Source organism: Vulpes vulpes, chromosome 15 (assembly GCF_048418805.1).
Source record: "Vulpes vulpes isolate BD-2025 chromosome 15, VulVul3, whole genome shotgun sequence".
NCBI classification, from domain to species: Eukaryota; Metazoa; Chordata; class Mammalia; order Carnivora; family Canidae; genus Vulpes; species Vulpes vulpes.
The window spans coordinates 28,123,397-28,142,140 of record NC_132794.1 but is presented as its reverse complement, the minus strand read 5'-3'; the positions used below and the strand labels follow the sequence as shown (position 1 = coordinate 28,142,140).

The following is an 18,744-nucleotide window of genomic DNA, read 5'->3' as shown; positions in this document are numbered from 1 at the left end:
AATAAGAAACAAGCCTAAGATACAGCGTGCCTAGCCATTCTGAAAGCCCATTAATTGCGTGATTTCTTACAATGCATTTTTCTTCATTCATCCTTGCTGGAGTTAGGAACAGGGCATCTTCCTTTCTCTCGAAAAGAAACATACATTAGGACACGTCAGCTAAAAATTAACCTCATTTATGATTTTTAAAGCAAAATGTTATACCCCAAGATCTGTTTGTTCATCTATGAAATAATGGATTACATGATTTATAAGCTCTATTGCTGTCTAGAATATAATGGGTCTAAACATTCTGCTTTCTTTAAAATTAAGAACAGGGAGCATAAATCCATGTCAAGTACGTAATAAATATTTTAAACATTTTGTTGCATGTTGAGGAGGGGAGATGAACAAACAAAAAAGGAATCTGAGGAAAGACAAAGGAGAATGCTGTTTGTCTAACTTTTATGAGATCACAATTGAGTTTATTTACCAGTTTTTGTTACTATACTACTACCATTTTAAGTTAAGATTATAAATGCTTATGTAAATGCAGTGGTTTGATCCTTACCTAATTAAGACACAGGGATGTTTGAAATCGAGTATTAATTCAATATTATAGAGGTCAGTTATTTCCCATCTCTGAAAGTATAATGTTCATCAACTCTTTTTCCATCTATAGATGCCTTCTCGTGTGGACCACTATGATCCTTGTCCCATAACTACCCAGAATACCACTGAGAAATTACTATAAAATTGATTAACTACTTCATAATTTCAGGGTAACAGAAGAAATAGGGAGCTGTATCTCAGTATTTCCTATATGAACTGGTATCCACTAATTCACTTTATACTGTACCTACTTATAAAAGTCATAAAAATATGAAACCAGCTTATAATAAGATCAGTCATAACATGAAGTCAATTATTAACAGGACCTATTATTTGAATGTTGTGAAATCAAAAAACAAAATGATTTTGCTGATGTGTTTCTTTTTTGGACCTAAGCTAATACACATCAATTCTGTAACACTATTTTTTATTTCTTGCCTTTATTCCTTCCTCAAATTCAAATGTTCTATTTGTAGATGCATTCAGAAATATCTGATGCATCATCAGATGGCCGTGGTCATTCTTAAGCACCTTCTCTTCTCTTAATGGCTAGCAATTTTGGAAATGATCTCTTGGCTACTTGGTCAGGCTAAGTAATAATTTATGCTTAGTGTATGTATGGGAAAGAGATGTCTGTGAGTGTCTCCTAGGATTAGAATGTGGTCTGACATTCTTCTCTATTCCCAGGATTTAGGTAGCTTCATGATAGGCAGATTACAGGTTCAGATTACAGGTTCTCAGTAGCTGTTGGTTAAACAGGTGAATCTGACCGAAGTATGTCTCCTCAGGAGTTAATGGGATTATTTGGAATGCTGTGAACCAGTGTACTTTTCATGTGGCCATTTATTTTAAAGGCCACATGAAATATAAGTTGTATTACTTCGGAAAATATAGTTCTAAAAGCAGGCAATGTTTAAGCTTTGTGTTCAATATTTAATTTACCATAAAATATAAACAGTGTATCTTTTGAAAGTTGTGGAATTTGCTCTTGTTTAAAATCTAGTTTTGGAGGGACCCTTGGGTGGCTCAGTGGTTGAGCTTCTGCCTCTGGCTCAGGTCATGATCCCAGGGTCCTGGAATTGAGTCCCACATTGGGCTCCCTGTAGGGAGCCTGCTTTTCCCTCTGCCTATATTTGTGCTCTCTCTCTCTCTCTCTCTCTCTCTCTCTGTGTGTCTCTCATGAATAAATAAATGAAATCTTTTTTTTTAAATATATAAAATCTTTAAAAAAAAGAAACAACAGCCCAGTTTTGGAAACAAATATCATGCTTTCTCTTTATTTCTATATACTTTCTTATGTACATGAGTCCTCTGTGGTAACAAATGGAAAGCTGTATTATTCTTGAAGTTGGGCTGTCATTAATAGGTATTACTACTTCACCATCAGAAATATGCCAGAGTTAGAAAAATGCAAACTGTACTTTTTTCCCTAATGACTTCAACATTGTGTCTTCTCTGTTAGAATTTAGGAAGGTGATGAGTAGAGATAATTTTTGTACTAAAAATAGAATACATTTTTGAAAAAGAATATTTCTAGGATTTTGATTTTTTGAATGCTGAATGAAAAACTATTAAGACTTTTTAAAAGTAGCCATAAAATTAAACATGATGATAGATGTTAGATGTTAGGTGATATCTGTAAAAGGTCAGCTACGTATAGTATAATTCCCTTAGGGGCCACACAGCGCAAGGCAAAAGTAGATTTTGATTATATAAAACACCTCGCTAAACAATAGCTTTAAACCAGGTTACACTCAATGTCAAGTTCCTTTTTTTTTTTAATATTTAATTAATTTATTTGAGAGAGGGAGAGAGAGAGAGCATGAGAGCATGAACAGTGGGGAGGAGCAGAGAGGGACAAATAGACTTCATGCTGAGCCCAGAGCCCTACACAGGGCTCCATCTCACGACCTTCAGATTCTGACCTGAGCCGAAATCAAAAGTCAGATGCTTAACTGACTGAGCCACCCAGGTGCCCCCAGTGTTAAGTTCTTACAGTGCTTCCGTTAGACCTGGACCAGTGTGAACTAGTACTATACTCAATGCTTTAGAGTGTCCCTCTTCTGGCTTTCTTAGCTGGTTCATTGATCAAGAGCCCAAGGGATTGTGCCCATCAAGGGTCCCTTTCCAATCTTCTACTTTTCCATTCCAGGTATTTGTGGTTCCGGAATTCTCTGCCCAAATGACACAGACTTTTTCTTCTGTTCTATTTACCCAAAGGCAGGCCAATCTACTGGCATTTGCCATTCTTTCGCCTGAGGAATTTTTTTCTCTCTAGGAGGGGTTAGTGTGAACAGAGCTTCAATAGATGGGTTGAAGTGTCCACAGATATGGTGCAGGATGGGATGAGGGTGGGAGATAAGGGAGCAAGGGCCTTGACTGTCATGTTTCCAGAGGAACACTTAAGGTTCCAAACACTCTCACATGGGCCTTGGTTTTCAGGTGGTTGGGAAGGTGTATTGGTCAGGGTAAGTAATAGAACTTATTTATGAGTCTGTTGGTTCAATCCATTACTATTAAATACTTAGGAATATGGTATGTGGGGCTTTCGTTTATACTCTTGCCCTGGTTCCCACCAATGAGGTGCAGGCCTGTCTCTGTGGGGCACTTCTTTTCTTATTTGCATAAGTAGTAGGGAAAATTCAAACTATACCTGAGAGCATTTTCATTGGGATTGAGGGAAAAAAGACTAGCTGGACAGGGAGTGGAATTTGAGATATGCCTCCCAGTTCTAAAACACCCTGTGATCTATCACTTATTTATTTTAGCTTATCTTCTTTGATCTTGAATCTCTTCAAGACTTCTTTTAAAAAGTACACAATTCTCCCATTTGAAAATTAATATAAACTTAAATGATACCAGAATAGGAGTAAAAGTAAGCACAACTTTGTGGAAAAAACACTGAGCCAATTTTACTTTGCCCCAGGCTCTAGTTCTGACTCTGAATAACTATGTGAGTCTTCATAGAGGTGACTTAACCATCTCTGGTTCTTCCCATTTATGAAAAATAGGAACTAGGTCTGTTTTGGCTGAAGTAGAATTGAACAGTGCACATTTTTATCACTCCCTTGCCCCCCAAAATTCCTGTGACTCAGACACTTTTTCTTTTCCTATCATCCTCATCTTCTACTGGGGTTAATAACAGATAACTGAGAAAAAGTAGTTTTTATGGTATAATTTGGGTTGGGATACCTCAGATCTCTAATAATAGATAACTGAGAAAAAATAGTTTTTATGGTATAGTTTGGATTGGGATACATCAGATCTCTAAGAATCTATCCAGCTCTGAAAAGTCTACAAATCTCACCTTATGGGAATATTATATTAGAGAATCAATAAGAGGTAAGAAGAAAGGTCAATGAAGAAAGATATGAAGACCAATGATAAATTTACGTATTTATAGGTTTAGTTTAGGCTGCTTCTTACCCACACTAATAATCCTGGTGATAGCTAGGATGTCATAGATATTAAGTCAATATATTCACAAGTTTTACCTTTATTTAATTCTCTCTGAAACCTCCTGAGACTACCTGGTCATGATAGTACAGAGACTAGATATCTTGCACAAGTTAAGACAAACTGTAAATGGCAGAATTTGAATCTGATGGTCCCTCTGTTTTATGCTGGAGGCCAGCCAGACTCTTAAACATTCTATCAAACATGTAGGAACAAGTACGCTGGCTTTATGTGAGGGGACAGAAAGGAGTGTGTGGCTCAGCTCACTCTTGCTTTCTGTGTCTCTGTTTCTTCTTGTCCGTCTCTTTGGTAACTTTTGGTTTTAGGCAAGTCACTTATACTATCTGAGTTTTATTTTTCCCTCGCAAAATATGGATAAGCTTAACTATTCTCTTTTTCTTATAAGCTCATTTGGTACTCAAATTATGTAATGTATATGAAAGCACTCTATAAATTGCAAATATGTAAATTTTAAAATTATTATTATAAACTATAAAAATGAGAATGTGCCTTAGGCAGGAGGGGACTGAAACATCTCCAGATCAAATTATCATTCTTTGAGACATGGAATACCATGTTACAGAGAGATAGTTGATGTAAGTCAGATTCTTCCAGTTAAGAGTTGTTAGATGTTTACTTCTAGAAATAAGAAAACATATAATTCCTATAAGAAATTGTAGAAACTCGCAAGGCCACTTCCTTCCTTTTAAAGATGAGAAGTCTGAAATTCAAGGAGTTTAAGTATCATACTGTGAAAAGAGACAAAACACAGCCAAGCTCTGAGATGTTTCCCATCAAATTCACAAGCAGTAACATGAACCTCAGTCTTGGTTGTAGATGTGAGACCTTGGTTCATATGACCTGTGTCTCAGTCTTTTTATCCCTAGGATAAAGGGATAATTATAGTAATTTCCTCATAGGGGTTCTCCTGAGAATTAAATATATATATATTTAAAATAATATAAATTTATAAAAAATATATTTTATATATATTTTATATATATTATATATATTTTATAAATAAAATATATTTATATTTTATAAATATATATATTTACATATATATGTATAGAATATTGCCTGCCACATAGGAAGCAATTATTAGTATTATTAGTATTAGTGATATTAGAAAGAACATGACAGAGATTTGGGTAATTTACCATTGTGTTTCACCAGTAATCTTCATAATAATCACATAATTAGGAATCTTCATAGTAATCATAATTGTCTATAGAGCTTCATTAAATTGCATTTTTCTTTTAAAGACTAGAGTCATGTTCCTCTGGGAAAATACCCAGCCCTTCTGTGGAAGATCCAAAACAAGTTAGCACTCCTCTCTAATGTCCCAAGATATGATTTTTATAGACTTTTTCATTGTGAAATCTTAGTTTTATGAAGACATTACAAGATACTTCAGGGGAAGGGGAAATAATCGGGAAAATGAAAAGACTCCCTGTATACCTGTGGATCTCCAACTGGCATAATCTTTCATCATATCTCTATTTTATGCATTGTTTGCTTATATGTATATAAAAGCACTCACCATCTTCCTCTCCAGCTCATGCTTTAAAGCGAGTCAGTGTAATCAACTCCAGAACTATACTGAAAGACCAAATCTTGGAGCAAAATGATAGGTGAGTATTAGGATAATACCACACTCACTGGGATTATGGACTAATTAATTACAATTTTTTAAGCATTTAAAATGCATCCTTTATAAAATATCTACACATCACAGTAGCTACAAAATGTGCTTAGTGGTCTCCAGATTTTAAACTCTAAGTTAGATAGACGTGTCTAAGGTTTTAAGAGAGACAGATGTGACTTAGTTTGGGAAACATATATTCATAGACTTCCAGTAACTTCCAGACAAATTCTAGTGCAGAATTGTGTATGTATATTTGTGTGTGCACATGCTAAAAATATCCCCAACCCATAATATTCATACACACTGCTGATGTGAATGTGAAAATAAGCTTTAGACATGAGAATTCTACAATGTAATGGTATGATTATCAGGCCAGGATATGTGACCTATAAACAGAGACTTCGTGTAGGAATTGAAGAATCTGTTAAATAGCAAGAGGAAGGAAGGAAAGATGAGAGAGAGTGAGATAGAGAGAGAGAGAGAGAGGAAGGAAGTGAGGGAGGAGGAGAAGGTTTGAAGGGAAGGAGAGAGGGAGGAAGTGAAAGAAGGATGTGAGAAAGTGAGAGAAATAAAAATAACAAAGTAGTGATCTTGATTGGATTTCATATTATACTTTTTTTTTTCAAAAGTGACTAAAATGAACAGTAATTGAAGCAAATTACCCTAGTCTGTTATTTGCCCCAATATTCCCCCCATAGCAGTTGCAAATAGGATACTGAAAGAAAAAAAGAAATAATAGGAATAAACAGATTAAAAAGTTGGTTCCAGAATTATAGGGAGCAGCCACTCATTGCAATTGCTAAAATGGAAAATTGGAATTTATTATAGGGAAGCAAACACTTTGGGATCCAATGGCTCAGAATTTTGTAGATTTGACCTTGAATTAAAAGATGCACCTTGAATTTATTTATATATTTTGAAAAGAGTGGATATTCCTAAGGATTTGTAGATGATGTAGATGTGGCAGGTTTGAGTTTTGCCCCCATTTTAGATTCAGCTGACTTAATAGATCAACTAAATCATTCAGCTAGATATCCATATGGCTAGACCTCCATCTTCTGGAGGTCTTTACTCAAATATAACCTTATCAATGAAGACTTTGAGTTTAGCCACCCTATTTTATTACAATACTTCCTACCGCCTTCCAGGATTTTTTTTCCTTATAATTCTTATTAATTTTCAGCATACTGGAAAATTTATTTACCTTTATTTTGTCTTTTACTTCTAAGTTTTAAGCTTTGTAACAGCCTAATTTTTTGTCTATTTGTTCATTGCTTTATTGCCATCTAACCAACAAATTTCAACTAAACACTGAATAGCATATAAACTGATGTTCAATAAATAATTGTTGAATGGATGAATAAGTAACTGACTTCTGAAAGAACACTCAAGGGTCTTTTTTTTTTTTTTTTCAAGGGTCTTTTAATCCATAGTTTATTCTATTTTATTTTTTGACCTTATGACAATACCTTTCATTTAAATGAGTGTCAATTTTTAAGGTTTCCCAAGAGAAACAAATCCAAAAGCACTAAAACAGACTTTGAAATCATATGCTATAGGATCTACACATATCTCTTATCTTTAGGAGAATTTTCACCTGTGTCTAGTTTTGCCAAGCAGTCAACACATAACTTGTTTAAAAGCTTGAAACTTAAAAATCAGTATTATTGTAAAGTTAATCATACCCTTCACTCTATAATAAATCAATTTTCTTATTTATAAAATCATCGTCAGTCATAATATCTAAATTGAACCCCTTGAAGTTTTTGTGAATCACTTTGGGGAAGTTTCTTCTTGAAATAGGAATCCCAATCCCTATGAAAACTTATTTACAGAATTGATTTCTCAATACATCTGAAGTTGTGGAGGCTCCAACTGAAGCCAGGATTCTGAAACTTACTTCTCCAATGATGAGTACATTGGGAAGATTGCCTCAATTCCAATATGCTGTATTCTTGTCAACAAAACCAGCATCAGGTTTACTTTTTAACAGCTGCTTTAAAAATGCTATTGGAGGTCCCTGGATTCCCCTATGCTGATCTTTTTCTTGTTTGTCATCATTATAATTAAATTGTTTTTTCATCTTTATGTTTGAGAGACCAGAGACCTATTTCAGTTTTTCCAAAATATGTGCATATTTTGGCTGCTTCTTGTATATTACCTATTCTTTTTTTGTGCTACTTCTTATTCTGGCTTCCATTTTTTTCCTGCTTTCTTATTTGCTAAGATAATGTGACATGGAGGAAATTTTCCTGACTTTTTAACCTAATTTTCTATTTTATAGAATTACCCAATTTCTACTTAGTGCAGCATTAAGCTAGAATAGGAGCTGAAAGATACACACAGGCAGCAACTTGACAACAGTTAAAGACTCTCTTCAATGGTATGTACTGAGATAGAGTGCAGGGAGTCTTTCTCATGGAAGAGGTAGTTCATGGAGAAAGTGGCTAACTGCCTATCAGGAGTGGGGAGTGGGAAAGGAGTTGAACTAAATGTCTGAGAATCCCTCTCTAAAACTGAAGACAGAATTGCATGATGACATGTTAGTTCAGTTTTCTAACAAGACTAAAACAATTTGAACTGTTTCTGCATTTTATTTTTCACTTTTTGGTTTAAATTTACATGGCATATATTAACTATTTTATTTTTTAAAATATTTATTAATATCTTCCTTGAATAAAATAAGTCAGGAACGTTATTTCAGTATCTACACTGCCCTCTTCTGTCTTTCATGTCAAACTCTTTTAATCACTTTAGCCCTCCCATACATATCCCATACTTTGCAACTGCATGCTCAGATCAGGGATAATAGTTTCAGTATGTTAATTTTATATCTTTTATATAAAAATATGCAGATGGGTATTGTGCCAACTTTTCTGAGGGTTTTTGAAGGACAACACAAGACTCATTTTTAAAACTTCTCTACTAGCATAAAATAATTTGCTCTTTTAAAATTCAGATGAAATTTGTTATTCACAACAAAATGCCCAGAATGAAATGCAGTATTTTTGTGGAAAAAGAATAAATAACATTGTGCTTTGCAAAAGCAATGCCCTCCTGTATAGTGTCCAATAAATTCTTGGTCTTTGTTAGTTGTGTCTAATTAGGATGCTTTAATTCCCTTTTAACAGTTGGGTTTCATGGCATTTTATATCCAACTACATTAAGAATTAATTTTTTGGCTTGACACCAATGCTGAATTTGCTTATCCAAACAGAAGCCATGCCAAGGGCTTGAAGGATGATGACAGTAATTAACCCAAATCATATACCAGGAGCAGTTCCAATGAAAGTGTCTGTTAAATAGTGTATCTTTCCCTGATGGTGAAGCTGATTCTAGAAAGGCCATGTATTACAGCCTCCCACAGACTGTTTCTTGACATTAGCGCCAGAGATAGAAAGGGAAGAGCCACCAGACTGATCAAATAAAGCCTTTCTTATTCTGGTAAAGAAAATGGAAATCATGGAGAAATGGGGCACATAACTCAGTTTAGTATTTCCAGAGGTCAGCTTGATACTAGGTAAATCAAATGACTTAGAACTTATCATACCTCATGCTTCTATATCCCATCAATGGATAATGAGAGATATGTAAAAAGAATGATCATTACAGCAAAAAAATAACAGTAGGAAAAAAACTGCAGCCACTCTACTGATTTTGTTAAGTAAATCTTAATATAGTAAAATGATAAAACATAATGCAGTCATAGAATAATATTTTAGGGTCATTACATACTGAGTCACAAAGACCATGTATAAAATTGTTTAAAAGAATGGATTTAGGGGATCCCTGGGTGGCGCAGCGGTTTGGCGCCTGCCTTTGGCCCAGGGCGCGATCCTGGAGACCCGGGATCGAATCCCACATCAGGCTCCCGGTGCATGGAGCCTGCTTCTTCCTCCGCCTGTGTCTCTGCCTTTCTCTCTCTCTCTGTGACTATCATAAATAAATAAAAATTAAAAAAAAAAGAATGGATTTAGAACAACATTTGTATTATGATAGTAAACACATGTAGAGAAAAGACTATGGCAATATTCACAAGCATGTTAGCACTGAATATCTCTAGAACATAGGAGAATGAATCTTCCTTCTCTTGCTTCTCTTCCTCCTCTTTTTTCCCTCTTCTTTTGCCATTACTTTTCTTCATGCTGTTGGTATTTTCCAAATGTCTCTCCAATAATACATTTCCAGAGGAATTGTCACATGCTGGGTGATTGATTAAAAATATGTCAAAATTGAGACAGAGGAAGGGTTCATGGCCCTTAACAAAACCAGAGAAAGCTTTAAAGGAGGTAGGAAAATATCTGGTTCAGTTTAGGGTGATGTAGAGATAAATAAGCAAAGAGATGAAGTAAGCATTTTACTGTATAGATCTGGAATTCAAGAGAGGTATAGCCTAGAACAATCAATTTGAGAGTCACGCACAAAGAAGAAGGTTATTGAAGCCGTGGAAGTGAATGAGATTGCTCAAGAGAGTGTGGAGCATACAAAGGAAATAGAGTGGGCCTTTGAACAATATGAGAGGTTAGGGGCACCTCCAGATAATGAAGGCAAAAGACAGAGAGAATAGGTTTGTCTGAGACTGGGGGTTTCCTGGAATGTGGGACAATCACGCTAAAACCAGAAATAGGGATCCCTGGGTGGCGCAGCAGTTTGGCGCCTGCCTTTGGCCCAGGGCGCGATCCTGGAGAGCCGGGATCGAATCCCACCTCGGGCTCCCGGTGCATGGAGCCTGCTTCTCCCTCTGCCTGTGTCTCTGCCTCTCTCTCTCTCTCTCTCTCTCTCTCTCTGTGACTATCATAAATAAATTAAAAAAAAAATTAAAAAAAAAAACCAAACAACTTCATAAAAAAATAAAATAAAATAAAATAAAATAAAATAAAATAAAACCAGAAATATCCAGGAAACCAGAATCATTGATTATCCTAGGAGAGCAAGGATGGTAGAAAGTTGGATTCAGGAACTGAAAGTCTAGATGGAATAAAAACCAAATGTCGTGAGAATAATTGTACAATTTAGAAATAGAAAGAGTTATGGGCAGAGATTGAAATGTTTAGAGTTGGATTTTCCAAGGTAGGTTATATAAGATTCATGACTTAAAGTCCTGACAGTTAATGTTCAAAGTGAATGCAGATGAAGGATCTGGAGGTATGAAGTTGAAAAGAGATAGAGTTTAATAAGCTGTCTATGTAAACTATGACATCACCCAGGATGGTGGCAGAACAAAAATGATGAGCCCAATGCCAATCTTTATATCTGTTGATTTATTTGTTTGCTTATTTATGTTAGAAAATGAGAGTGAGTGCTTGAGTGGGGATAGAAGCAGAAGGAGAGGGACAAGCAGACTCCACAATGAGCACAGAGCTTACCATGGAGCTTGATCCCATGACTCTGAGATCATGACCTGAGCCGAAGTCAAGAGTCAGATGCTCAACCAATTGAGGTACCCCAGTGCCCTCCTCAACCTTTTTTGAAATAAAAAAAAAAGTTTTTTTAAAACTTTTTTTAAAAAATGATTTCATTTATTTATCCATGAGAGACACAGGGAGAGAGGCAGAGACATAGGCAGAGGGAGAAGCAGGCTCCTTGCAGGGAGTCTGATGCAGAACTCGATCCCAGAACCCGGGGATCACAACCTGAGCCAAAGGCAGATCCTCAACCACTGAGCCTCCCAGGTGCCCCAATTTTTAAAATTAAAAAAAAAAAATTTTAAGTAGGCCCGACACCAACATGGAGCTGAAACTCACAACCTGAGATTAAGAGTCTCATGCTTTACTGACTGAACCAGCCAAGCAGCCCTTAATGCTATTCTGATAGGCCAGGAAGCAAGTAGATGAGAAGACATAGAATATGGTACACCAGGTGGCATTAGCTTAAATAATTTAGGGATTTGACTCAAATTTAAAGGATAATTATCTAGAAGAAGCAGTAAAGAATCAGATTATATGTTCTGACTTTAAAATGTGTGGGATATTAGAGATTAAACAGTCTCTATTTGAAAAGATTAAAGGAATAATGTTATCAGGGCAGAGGAGAATATGCAATAAAATGATTGAGAATGTATAACTTTTAAAAAAGTAGTTGATCTGAAACCTACAACGTATACATTGTCTTGTTTTATTAGGCCCTCATTGGATCAAGGAAAACAGTTCTCAATGAAAAAAGAAAAGATCCCTATTGGTGGGGTAAGCACCAGAATTACTAGTATTATTTGTTATTAACTACACAAATATAAAAGATTACATTGCATTCTTGATAATTATCATATATTTTTAATTTGAGGAGGGTTGCTATATAGTAGTTTGAAAAATTACATTAAATAGAACTGTAGGATAATATAGTGATGTTTAATTGGGATTACATGTTACTTAGCTATTAATCATAGTAACCGATATTATTTGAATATCCATCATATTTAAATGCTCAGGACTGTGTTGGCACTTTACATGTACTTATAAATTGGCTACTGTTACTATTCTGATTTACAGAAGATCTGGGAGTTAGAGGAATTAGTAATTTGACCAAGATCACAAAGCTTGGAAAATGTCATGTGGATTTAAATCTACCTTGTCTGACTTTTAAGCACAGTAACCTAATTTTATATTTACTTTGCCTTTAGGTGAAGTTCGCAATCATTCTGAAGTACCTCCAAGCCTTTGGCTGGCTCTGGGTATGGCTGAGTGTGGCTACTTACGTCGGGCAGAATTTGGTGGGCATTGGACAGAATCTATGGCTTACTGCCTGGGCAAAAGAAGCAAAGCACATGAATGAGTTCACAGAATGGAAACAGATAAGAAACAATAAGCTTAACATTTATGGATTATTGGGATTAATTCAAGGTAAAAAAAAAAGTCTAGCTACCTCTTTTTTTCTTTTTCTGACCTATTTTATTTGAATGCAAGCGTATGGCGTCATTTTATTTCAAATAGTTTTCAAGTATTTTGAGATAATTCAAATGCATATGGTTTTAATTCATCATATTTGAGAAAGTAAACCAACACTTGTGTGTCTGCTACACTGCCCATGTTAAATAATGTATTTATCTCATTTATTCTTGACAAAAAGTACTTGGAAAGTTGTTATTATTCCTATTTTACAGCCAAGGAAACTGAGGCCCACGTACTAAGTCATTCAGGACTCAAAAGTCTTGACTACGTGGCTACTCACAGTATGTGTGAGACTTGTGATTGGTATGAAGATCAGTAAGTGAGTCAGTTAAAAACTACATTGTAAATAAAGTCTAAAACTACGTGGCAAGCCATAAGTGCTATAAAAGTAGTAAAGAAAACCTGCAAGGACACAGAGCAGGAAAAAGCCATATTTGAGAGTTAAGATAATTTCCAAGGAATAGTTGTCATTTGAGGTGAAACTAAAAGAGTGGTTTGAATTTTGTGAAGCTGAGGTTACAGAGAAGGAGCACAGGTGACAGAAGCAGAGAGAAAGATGTGAGTAAAGACAGGGGTGGGGAAGAAAGGGGCATGAGCGAGAGTGCCAGTTTGAGTGGTCTTAAAGTTATTTGGTATAGGATAGTAGGGAAACTAGAGGTGGGAAGGTAGTTTGGAGGTTTGTTAGAGATGATAGTTGGAAAGACAAGTGGGAAACTTTGAGAATTTGAGGGAAAAGAGGTGAACTAGGGTTATTTTTCAGACCAAGGATGAATTAGCCATGATGAGAAAGAAAGATGTACTTTTAGTGGAGGGATTAAATCAAAGAACAGCGAGAATTTGGGATTGATAGGGAAGGAGTAATTGAGTATCTTTCAGGTGGAAGTCTGGATGGGAGATAATCTAACATAGAAAGATCTCTTCTCTGATCTATCTCCATGTCACGCAAAGCATCTAGTCCAGTGCTAACCAACAAGTAGAGAGTGGAATGGGATTGATGAATAAAAGATGGAGGAAAATAAATGAACAACAAAGGAATGGTCAGAGAATGGCAATGCAATTGGAGAAAAGGATAGTTAGGAAAGACATTGCAGCGAAAACATATGTAAGAATGAGTGATTTAAAACGAGGAAAAAGGCCTCATTCATGGTTTTGAAGTTCAACTTGAGTAACTGAGGGAATGATGAAGACAAAAATGAAGAAACCAGGAGAAAGTCTTAATTGGTGGGACAGAGAATTCAGTTGACTTCAACTCAATTCAATGGTGAATTCAATTTTGGATACATTTAATAGAAAGTGTAGATGCATTTCTCTACTTTTTTTCTTCCAGTAGGCAGATTTAAGTGCCTGTCTGGAATTGGGAAGCAGAGTTCATTTATTTGTAAAATGGAGGGCTTAGACTAAATCATTTCTACATTATCTCCAATCTCTAACACTCTAGCTCTGTGGTTCTACCGAGGTATGGAGCCATTGTAAAGGAGATAACAAATGAGCCATAAGAGAAGATGTGATCACTATGAATGAGGATAAAAAGCCACAGGGGTCAATGATAGGTACTTAGGGAAAGCCCATGTACAGCCAGTTAGGAGACTGACTTCAGGGAAATTGAGCAGAGATAAATTCCTGATCAACAGATAAAAAAAATAAAACAAAACAAAACAACAACAACAAAAACACACCCAAAACACAAAAACACAATAATGTGAAGGCTTGCTCTGTTCCTGGAAACCCAAATCATTTTAGTTATAGAGGGTAAACACATGAAATTGCCTTTGTTTCACCTTTTATGGTCCACAAAAATGGTAATTTCATATGGTTTAAACTAATTTATTCATTCATTTAACATATATTCTAATGAGGGATTCCTTAAACCTTGGACATGTTACTTAAACTTTTAATTTTATCATTTCTAGAATGTAGAAAATTTCTACCTAAATATTGCTACAATAAATTAAACTAGCTAATATGTATAGAGCTTACAGAAAAGTGCTGAGCATATAGCAAGAGTGCAGTAAATGTTAGCTATTATTTAACAGTAGTGGAAATGAATACTATGCACAAAGTCCTACAGATAAAAGGTTCCAGAGCCAGGATTTGTATCCATGTGTACCCGATTCCCCAAACTATTTTCTTAAGCAGTAAATTAACATTTCCAAAAGAGTTTTACATGAAGCAGTAGAGATGCTCCATAAATATAAGTTTTTGTAGTTCAGTAAGTCTGGAAAACTGATAACTATATTTTTCTGTGCAGCTGGAATCTTCTTTCTTTCCTTTTACTAAAAATTTTGAGATATTCTTCAATAAACTGACTTGTTTAGTTTCATCTAACCCAATGTTTCTCAAATCCATTTGACCATGGAAAAAAGTGTTTTTCTTGTGTGGTCTATCAATATCTTGAGCAACTTGTTTTCCATGGAATGTACTGTGGAAAACCCTATATAATTATACATATCCTTCCAAGTGGAAAGTATTATGTAACAAAAGCCAAAAAAAAAAAAAAAAAAAAAGAAAGGTAATGTTTCAAAGAAGTTCTCAATGGTTCTGAAATGGTGCAGAAATGTTAAGAAGAAAAAAAATTGAGAATAAACCTATGATTATAGTCAAAGATGCATCATCAAGAAAAAGACAGGAAGAGAATATAGATTGTGGATAGTTGAACAATTGATAATTAAGGAGTAGATACATATTGTCCTTCAAAGAAGTTATGTGATTTGGAAGAAAAAAAAAGATATTCAAAAGTATGGTAGAAATAGATTTTATTTTTTTTTTAATTTATTTATGATAGTCACACAGAGAGAGATAGAGAGGCAGAGACAGAGGCAGAAGGAGAAGCAGGCTCCATGCACCGGGAGCCCGATGTGGGATTCGATCCCGGGTCTCCAGGATCGCACCCTGGGCCAAAGGCAGGCGCCAAACCGCTGCGCCACCCAGGGATCCCGGAAATAGATTTTAAAGTACAAATATTTTGTGTGTGTTTGTAAGAGGAAGGAAAGGCACCTTGAAGGAAAATGATAATAAATTCAAACAAGAAAATAATATGTGGAAGTCATACTATCTAAGGATATTCATTAGGGAAAACATAAAGAGATACATGCATTTGGTTAAAAAAAAATGAAGATAAAATAAAAAGTATGAAACTTAGGACTTTACTTCTCTTTTCTTCTTTCCTGTATTTACTGTGTGGCCATTGTATTGCTTGTAAGCGTCTGCATCAAAAAGCCTACAAATATTGTGAGGCATATTTATGTTTATTTTGCCATTCCATTAACATTATTCATTGGGGAAAGAGATGTTGTTAATGACTAAAATGAGATATAAGGAATACAGTATGAAAGATATAATGTGTTTGGTTTTTAATCAATAAGAGCCAAGTCTATTGGTTTGCAATTTGCAACTCATTGAGGAAAGAATAGATATAGCAATCTAGAATTCTGAGCAGCAAAAGAAACATCCATGTATACAGATATCTCTATATCTGTGTCTATCACATGTTCATACAAGAGTTAAACTCATACCAATCCAGAAGCTCATGTTACAAGTTTAGGGGGAATTCAATATACTTTGTTTTTTGTTTTTGTTTTTTTACTTTGAAGGATATTTTGAGTGAGCAAATATCATTTCCTATACTACACAAGGTATGTCAGTTTATTGTTCACAATTTTACTTTTGTAAAGTCTTACTTTTTTATCAGAATTTTAAAACTTTTTATTTTTTTATTTAAATTCCAGTTAGTGGGCAGCCCGGGTGGCTCAGTGGTTTAGCGCTGCCTTCAGCCCCGGGCTTGATCCTGGAGACCTGGGATCGAGTCCCACGTCAGGCTCCCTGCATGGAGCCTGCTTCTCCCTCTGCCTGTGTCTCTGCCTCTCTCTCTCTCTCTCTGTCTCTCAGGAATAAATAAATAAAATCTTAAGAAAAATAAATTCCGGTTAGTTACATATAATGTAATATTAGTTTAAAGTGTACAACAGGTGGCGACGGGGTCCGTTGGGGCAGAACCATGGAGGAAAAGCCTTTCAAAGTGTCTTTGGGTAGCCATGGCTCAGACGACCTGAGCCCAGACAACGACATCCGGCACCTGTGGACCAGGGCCCCGCTGTCGCAGCCGAAGCTGAATGTGCCGCGGTCCAAGATCTGCGATGACTCGGACGCGGAGGGCAGCAGCCTGGGCAGCAAGACTCGCCAGTGGTACAGTCGGAAGGCCGGGCGCGCGTCGGTTATGGGTGGGAAGAATGGGATGACGGAGGGGACAGGACGGTTTCAGCCCGGAGGACCTCCACGGCACTTGTCTTTGGAGAGGGAGCTGCGTCGGGGCAGCATCCTGGGAAGCCATTTAGAGGAAGACGTCGATTCCAAGACCGAGACCGAAGTATCTTCCTCAGAGTCATCGCTCAGTATCTCGAAGCACACACCCCATCGAGCCTACTGGATAGAGCAGCAGAACAGGCTGCCACTGCCTCTGATGGAAGTCATGGAGACTGAAGCTCTGGAAATCCTCACCAAAGCCCTCTGGAGTGAGCACTTCCCCCCCAGCTCCCACAAGAGACCCTGGGGGATTTTGCAGGGCTTGGGCCTCTGGGAGTGGGGTTTCAGGATGTGCATGCCTTGTCAGATCCCCCTAACACCCACAAGTATTCCAGGAGCCCTACCAAAAGTAAAACATGGGGGGACTGGGCACAGGGACACCCAGTCAGGAAAGCATGGGTGACTTTCAGGGGCCTGGGCTCCAGCCTTAATGCAGCCCCTCTCTAGCTAACGCGGCTTTTCTAAAGCTATTTCTACACTCCCTAGTCTTTGTGTGACCTTGGCTCCCTCCCTCAGTGCTACGAGGAACCACTGAACAATGGATTATTTGGGTAAAATCCTTTGCCCTGCTTATAATATAAGACAGGGTTGCTGGCTAATCGCTTAGAGTAGGTGGCCCAGGAGGTGTCCACAGAGCTGCCAGCTACCACAGTTTGGGCCTGCAACACTCTAACCTTGTCCTCACCATTGCTCCACCTCAACACTCTCATCCTCCTCCACATCCCCCATCTGTTAGCGTACAGGTGTATAACTTGACCCTTAAAAAAAAATCTGTCAGGGCCCAGCACCTTGGAGATCCAGCTTCCCAGACGAACACAGAACCGAGTGCCAAGCGTTCCTGCCACCCCAAGTCACCTGTGGTTCCTCAAATCTCACATGCAGCACCGCTGCTGGGGAGGCCATGCCCCTGCTCCCTGCTCTGAGTGGAGCTCTGTCCTCCAGGCTACCGGCCAGGGATTGGCCGGGATCACTTCCTGACCAAGCAGCTGCAGCGATACATCGATACATCGAGGGGCTCAAGAGGCGTCGGAGCAAGAGGCTGCACCTCGTAATGTATTGAGAACGCCGCTTCCGGCTCAAGTGACCGACAGCCCGACTCCAGCCCCCTGCCCCTGTCCCGTCCCCAGAACCAAGCCTGACCCCGTCCACGTGGAATTTGAATCCTAAAGAAATAAAAGACTGCACGGTCAAAAAAAAAAAAGTGTACAACATTTTTTTATTTGCCATGTATCTTTCTATCTTTTTCAAGTTTTTATTTAAATTCCAGTTCATTTATATACAGCTTAACATTAATTTCAGTGTAAAATTCAGTGATTTATCGCTTACATATAACATCCAGGGCTCATTACAGGTACACTCCTTAGTACCTATCATTTATTTAACTCATCCTCCTGCCCATCTCCCCTCCTGTAACTCTCAGTTTGTTCTCTACAGTTAAGAGTCTATTTTCTAGTTCGTCTCTGTTTTTTCCCTATATTCATCTGTTTTGTTTCTTAACTTCCACATATAAAATTATATGGTCTTTATCTTTCTCTGACTTATTTTGCTTAGCATAATATTCTCTAGCTTCATCCACATCCTTGCAAATGGCAAGATTTCATTCTACTTTTATGAGTGAGTAATATTCCAGCATATTTTGTGTGTGTGTACATGTACATACCACAAACTCTTTATCCATTCAATGGATAGACATTTGGGCTCTTTCCATAATTTGGCTGTGGTAGATGATAGTGCTGTAAACATCAGGTTGCATGTATCCCTTCAAATTGGCATTTTGGTATCCTTTGGGTAAATACTTAACATAATTGCTCCATCATAGAGTCTTTCTTTCTTTCTTTCTTTCTTTCTTTCTTTCTTTCTTTCTTT

General features: G+C 37.0%; 1 protein-coding gene and 1 pseudogene across 3 annotated transcripts in view; both read left to right on the top strand.

Annotated features, from left to right (window-relative positions):
- The window catches only part of LOC112917709 (ATP-binding cassette sub-family C member 2-like), a 91,058-nt gene that overhangs the window by 52,027 nt on the left and 20,287 nt on the right, over nucleotides 1–18,744 (top strand). For all 3 annotated transcript variants that reach the window (XM_072740945.1, XM_072740946.1, XM_072740947.1), the window contains 3 exons: nucleotides 5,606–5,681; nucleotides 11,817–11,877; nucleotides 12,312–12,531. In XM_072740945.1, the coding sequence (XP_072597046.1) occupies nucleotides 5,606–5,681; nucleotides 11,817–11,877; nucleotides 12,312–12,531 (357 nt within the window). The remainder of the gene's footprint in view (nucleotides 1–5,605; nucleotides 5,682–11,816; nucleotides 11,878–12,311; nucleotides 12,532–18,744) is intronic.
- Nucleotides 16,526–17,349, top strand: LOC112917655 (cation channel sperm-associated auxiliary subunit zeta pseudogene; annotated as a pseudogene).